This window comes from Manacus candei, unplaced genomic scaffold (genome assembly GCF_025592945.1).
Source record: "Manacus candei isolate 608988 ecotype Guabito, Panama unplaced genomic scaffold, ASM2559294v1 h1tg000049l, whole genome shotgun sequence".
Lineage (NCBI taxonomy): Eukaryota > Metazoa > Chordata > Aves > Passeriformes > Pipridae > Manacus > Manacus candei.
Window position 1 is genome coordinate 27049739 of NW_026138097.1, and position 7043 is coordinate 27056781.

At 36.0% G+C, this 7043-nt stretch overlaps 1 protein-coding gene across 1 annotated transcript in view; it reads left to right on the plus strand.

Moving 5' to 3' along the window:
* MARCHF11 (membrane associated ring-CH-type finger 11) overlaps positions 1–5718 on the plus strand; it is a 28776-nt gene extending 23058 nt beyond the window's left edge. The window contains exon 4 of the mRNA XM_051799337.1: positions 5005–5718. Coding sequence (XP_051655297.1) covers positions 5005–5327 — 323 coding nt within the window. The 3' untranslated portion in view covers positions 5328–5718. The remainder of the gene's footprint in view (positions 1–5004) is intronic.
* Positions 5719–7043: the final 1325 nt, after the last annotated feature.

Here is a 7043-nt window from a genome sequence, read left to right on the forward strand (position 1 = left end):
TATTCTGCGTATAATTTCAAGTCATCTGCATACTGTAAGCTTGTAAGATCAGGAGCTCTTGTAATTCTTGAAAACATTTATTAATATAGTCAGCTTTATTCAATTTTATTTCAGCATAAAGTGAAGGGGGTTAGATTGATAGTTTTAATTTAAAACATTCAAATAAAGTTCTCTAATAAATGTATATAACTATTACTCGTGAATGTTTTTAAAAAAACAAACACTTTCCATTATGCTGATGACTTCCAATGGCATTAACTTATGATTTTACCATTATTATATGTAATCTCTCATATCATAAAGCTTGTTATGCTTACAACCAGCCGCAGTTCTCACTTAGTATCTCCTCTTCTCTCATTTGTGTTTAGTCATCCATTGCATTCTCTGAGTTTTCAACTGGACTTACAGTGAGTGAGTGCCTATACTCCCACTGATATCTATCTTTATTTCAATGAAAAATCTATGCAGATATACAGGTTTTCCTGTGCAGCACATATTTCAAGACAATGCTTGGTGGTATGACCAAGATTTATTCTCCCTGCCTTCAGTTATGCCTCCCTATAGCTTTGCAGAAACAATATGAATATTTTTGGTCATTTGTGAAGTGTAAGTATCTTCACACAGAAAGTGTGAAGCACTTTTTAAAATGTTTTGCTATAATTTTTAAAGGCAGTTTGCCTAAAGGTACTGACATATTTACATGACATCTTTGAAAACTTGCACATAATGATTCATTTTCCCAGTGTCTGACTTATACATCATATGTAGCAGACCAGTCACTTTCTTATTAAGCAAACTACACGTAACTTTTATTTTACTTCTTAATTTTGTTTTACTTTTCACCAAAAGTCCCAAAGATTACAGATCACCAGTATAATATGTTCTATTCATTCCAGTGTACATATTTTATTGGTATCCATTGTTCTCCTTGTTCTACTCTAAATTTTTCCAGAATTCTTCCTAACAAACAGGATGGTTTTTACTTTTCAGTGTTGGTTTTAACCCTACAAGTCATTAGCTTGTACTTTTCTGCATCTAAGCTGGGTTTAAAGCTGTTCTCTTTGAAATCTGCTGGTGGTAGAAGTTTTCCCACAGCAGACCTTGAACACCCTAATCAAGTAGAATTACTGCCTGTGAAACCCAGAGCTATTGCAGTGATAGTGCTAGGATCAGACCATCCATGTAGGGATTACCAAAGGGAGTGAATTCATGGGTTAATGTGAAAGGAATGAATAATATAAATCCCTTATCTAGCCACCAAAGGACAGGACATCAAGCCTTTGTCATTCTACTTTGTAGACCTAAAAATTATTTCTCATAACAGAAAAGTCATAGAACTTTATACATTTTCACTGGAAAATAGTCACAACTACTAGTTATAAGTGGTTCTGGTATTAACAAAATATCTCACAAATAATAACAACTAACTTCCAATCACAGAAAAACAGTGCAGTTCCTTTACAGCATGAAAAGAGGTTGTAACATTGCACTGGAAACATGACTATGGCAAGGGAGTAAGAGATGGGAGCCAATGCAAGGTGTGAGTAGCCATCTGAAAGCCTCTTTATTCCCCACCAAGGAACCTGATGCCTAGCAACGTTTATGTAGCTCCTTAGTTGTAAAAATGTGCAGGCTGAAGTTCCTTACAATTAACACATCTAGCTGCACTTTATGTGTCCTTACTCAGAAAGTCTCCCCCCCCCCCCCCCCGATCTAATTCTAAATAGTTTATAAAGAGTTATATTACTATTTTTAGAGAGGACATGTTTCACTTTAATGCTTTGAGCAATTGATTACTTTTTTTTATATATCTGTGGGCCCTTAAGACATGGCATTTTGTCCAGAGATAAAGTCTGTTTCTGAAAAGGGTCTTTTATTCCCTGGTAAGATCTTGTGATGTTTCTGAGAGGACCATTCCTAAATGACTCTAAGTAAGGTTAGTGTGATAAATAAGATAAAGTTGTAACCTAATACCATCAAATCTGAATGATGTAAGACAAGTAGCCTACTTGTAAAGCCATTTACTATGAAAAATTTCAAGTGATCTTGTAACTCAGGGTAAGAAATTCTTTAAATAGAGTGAATCTCACAGTACTTGGAAAGAAAATAAAATTATGATTCTCCATAATCCTATTGTCTGGATCCCACTACAGTCTCTACATCTTAGAGATAAAACCTAAAGAATCTTAGAATCTGTGGACATTTTGATGGGTCCATCATCCTAAAATTCTGTTCCTTGTAGATATAAATTGGACAGAACATCAGAACAGCTAACAGTAGTGAATTCTGACACTTCTTCTTGGGATCATCTGAGTCAAAGAAGTAATTTTTTTTCCCTAGAAGTGTGCAATATGTTCTCTGCGCTGTTGAAATCGTGGTATTTGGAACACATCAGTATTTTTTATGAATTTGTCCTTCTACAGGAAGAAAGGAGATTCTCTGCCATTTTCTTACAGCTCCACTTCAGTGACTAAGTACTTATATTTTGAGCATCAGAACTTCTCTGGACCTGGAAAATCTCCAGCATTTAAACCTTATCCAGATTTCTTCTTGTTTGTGGTCTTGGAACTCTTGTTGCTGAGAGCTTTCTTCCCCGCCTCACCCCCAGTTCTTTTGCCTCTTCTACATAGGTCTTTTTCAATCTGTAGTTCTATCAGAAGGGAAATAAAACTTTTTATGAGAGGAATTATGAAAGTACTCCTTTTCTCCTTTAGCATTGCCAAATCTAACAACTTTATTTCAAGTCTTGCAATAGTTGATCCTTTGTTTGGTAACTCTTTCAAAGTATACGTGACTGACAGCTTCCATTGTACGGAAAATTTCCTTGCAAAAGTTGAAAAACTTTGAAAACATAATTTCAATAAATCCTGAAAGATCCAAAACAGTAAAAAAAGGTCTATCTGAAAGAAGTTGTCCTATGACTTTTTCTGTTGTAATTTTGGGAGGATACTTTTGACCGTTTCAATGTACTTCATGTACCTCAATGATGCTTTTCAAAATGCTTCGCTCTCTATTCTGAAATATCTTGTTCAGGTTCCAATGGAGTGCAGGCATGTATCTTCATACTGGAGTAAATAGATTCTTTTAGTTTTCCTTTATCATAGTGTTGAGAGAAATTGGGCCAAATAATGTTATGTTACACTGACAGGCAGAGGAGGATTATTCTCATCTCCCTATTCTCATCTCCTTTATCATTTTATAGGAAATCCAACAGGAAAAAAAAAAAGGGTGTATCTTCATCACAGTGGTAAAGCCATGGCTTATTTGGTTTGTAGATTCTGTACATGATCAAACACATTTATTCTTTTTAAGACAATCTAGCCAGTCTTGAAGGTGCATTTATGTATTTAATAGATTATTATTGATATGTTAAATTTTTAGGACAGGTTGCTTTATCTGTATCTGAGAAGATGAAGATAGAAATCTTGCAATCAAGAAAAAATTCCACTAAAAGGCTATGCTGTTACAAAATACATTTAGAATGTTTGCTATTTAATTAAGCTTATATTGTGTTACTTTTTCTGCATTGGATGCTTCAATGAATTCTGGGCAAGTTGAAAGCCTTACAGAGATGCTGCATTTGCTATCATGCCCTTCTGAAAGAAATTTTTGTGTTTCTCCATCTTGTAGTGTAATGATCTTTAAACATGTATTAGAATAGGCATTGCTATCTGAAAATCATTGCACTTGAATCTGAGGTTTTATTTTTATCATCCTTTCTGCCTGTGTCATCTTTCTTTGAACAACTCCTTTCTGGTGTTGGTTAACCAAGCTAAAGGACCTCAGACACTTAGATCACAATTTTGTTGTGCAGAAAGAGGTACTACACAATCTCTTGGCATAAAGGACTATAGCCTGTGACCCCACCAATCATATAGATGTGGCTATGTATAGGAAAATTTTAGACAAGAATCACAGTGAACAAAAGATTTATAAATGTTTTTGGCTAGGCAGATTGCTCTCCTCCCAAAGCAGGGAGCCAGAGAAAACATGAGACATTGCTCAGAACCATATAAGTTACCAGACTGATTGAGGAAAAAACTAGTAAGAAGGCTGAAGCCCTATGTGTCTCTCCTGTAAATTCATATATGAACTACTTACACATAAAGAGTATGAGTATAAATATATACATACATACAAAAAATGAAGAGCTTCACTTCTTTAAAAAAATTGCCAGAATGCATACAATAGGCATAAATATTAGCTACATGGAAATTCATAAGTGGATTGGTCTGTTGAGGACTCCAGAAAATCTGTATTTTCCTTGAAGAACCTTTTAAAAGATTTCCTGGGTCTCAACAAAAAGATGATTCTCAACTTTTTCCTGTTGAATATCGAAGAGAAAGAAGAAAGTTTATCATCCTTACCATGCTCATCATAGTTAATAATAAAATTTAATCTCTTCTTGTTCTACTGAAGCAAGACAGGAAAGTCTTTCTACTTACAGCTATTTCAGGTTTTCACAAATCTTCTGTGCTCCTGAGTTGAAATAAGAATCTGAAAGCATTTAAATTTCTCTGTATCTGTACTGAATTCTACAATACACTCAAGCAAATTTAAGACCATCCTGTTCCTTACAGAAGGTCTAACCTACTTAAAGATATACTTAAACCAGTATAAATATCAGTAAATAAATAGTACTTACCATGAACAAGGGCAGCAGTAGCATAAACAATCACTTTCCAAATCTGCCAGTTTTGCATGGGTTTACTTAAATCTAAATAATTTATTTAGTTAGGCATGCTCACATTATTCCAGTATTGATTATGTTGAGCTTTTATTCAGAACAGTTTTATTTCCTCTGCATGTTCCTGCCTCCCAAACACATAAATAACCAGTTACAATGCATATATACAGTTTGTTTGAATTATTAATGTTACAAGTAATTTAATAGCCTTTGGAAATTAACAGTCATTACAATGTGTTAGTTCTCTATTTACTCTCAAAATGGTATCAATTGATATTTTGTACAAACTCTTTTTTTTTCCTTTTCCTTAATTTCAGGACTGATAGTACATGAAGGTGCATCTGTTTATCGAGTGTTTAAGCGCTGGAGGGCTGTGAATCTACACTGGGATGTGTTAAATTATGATAAAGCCACGGACATAGAGGAGAGCAATCGAGGAGAATCCTCAGCAGGAAGGACATTGTGGTTACCACTGACTGCATTTAGAAACAGAAGTTTGGTTCATCCAACACAGTTAACCTCACCAAGATTTCAGTGTGGCTATGTGTTGTTACATCTGTTCAACCGCATGAGACCTCAGGAAGATTCATCAGAGGATAACTGCTCTGGGGAAGTAGTGATGAGAGTTACCTCAGTGTAAAGATTATGCTCACTGTGCTACACAGATAAGGATAATGTGCCCTGGTGTTACAGGACTTTGGAATGTAGTTATGATGAATGGGGAAACCATTAACACTTGAAAAAATATATACACTTTTTTAAAAAATTTAATGCTTTTTATATGATCAGATAAAACACAAATACATTTTTCTGGGGAAAAAAAAAGTCTCTTGCTTTTTATACAGTCTGATTTATTGGATCTTTTCTCACTTTGTACCTGAGGTGTATATAACATAACTTAACTCTTAGGTCTTTGAATGATGAAGAAATTAATTTTTAAGTAAAAAAATATATTTAAATGTATTTTCTTAAACTCTGGCTTTAATCCACTACTGTTATTTTTTTCACTTTCACGAGGATTAAACTGGACAATGTTCTTCCAAAAAGAAGGAGAATGTTGACACAAGTCAAGTATTCTTCCTTTTCTGTCTTTATTTTTTTGTTGTTTGTAGCACAGTTCAGGTGTGTGAAAGTAAGTAAGGGATATATTGTCCTTTGCCTTTAAGAAAGAAGTCCAGTGGCTGCTTTACAAAACCTAAGGGAAGATGGGAAGTCTTCTTTTCTTTTAGCTCTCCCAGATGTCCATGCAAGATGTCAGGCACAAGTATGACACAGACAGAGGAAGAGTCTTGCACTGCCTCTTGAGTCTCTAAGATCTGCAGAGTGCTGGTGCTGTGTCTGTGCACAGAAATGATGTTACCTTCCAAGCAGTGGTGCTGAAATTAGCAACCTGTGAATTTTTAGTACCATTCTGACTCTGGGTCATTGACATCCATTTTTAAAAATTAAAAAAAAAAAGTGCATTACAGCTTCTGGAATAATAATAAATTCAAATAGAAACTGAAGTAGAAATAATGCAGGTAACAAATCATACTAAAATGAGCCAATATCATGATAGATAATCAACACTGTGAAGTGTGCTTCTCTTGTTTCTGTTCCATGGCATAAATTCCAATATAATTTAATCAAATTGAAATGGAAATAATTTTCAAGTTAATTAAGCCTGTTGAAGACTGAGACAGAAAAGTAGAGCTGAAATTACTCTGAGAGCACTAGCTTATTTAAAACAGTTTCATAGAATCATAGAATCACAGAACATGCTGAGTTGGAAGGGACCCACAAGGATCATCGAATCCAACTCTTGGCCCTGCACGGGACTCCCCAAAAATCACACCTTGTGCCTGAAAGTTTTGTCCAAATACTTTCTGACTTCAGACAGGCTTGGTGCTGGGACCACTTCCCCAGGGAGCCTGTGCCACTGCCCAACCACCCTCTTGGTGAAAAACCTTTTCCTGATATCCAACCTAAACTTCCCCTGATTCAGCTTTGTGCCATTTCCTTGAGTCCTGTCACTGGTTATGAGAGTGAAGAGATCAGTGCCTGCCCTGCCCCTCTGCTTCCCCTCATGAGGAAGTTGTAGATTGCAGTGTGGTCTCAGCTCAGTCTCCTCTTCTCTCCAGGTTGAACAGACCAAGTGACCTCAGCCACTCCTCATATGGCTTACCCTTCAAACCCTTTACCATCCTTGTGGCCCACCTTTGGATGCTCTCTAAGGGCTTTCTTACTTTGCAGTGCCCAAAACTGCACACAATATTCAAGGTGAGGCCACACCAGTGCAGAGCAGAGCAGGACAATCCCCTCCCTCGACTGGCTGGCGATGCTTTGCCTGATGCCCCCCAGGACATGGTTGGCCCTC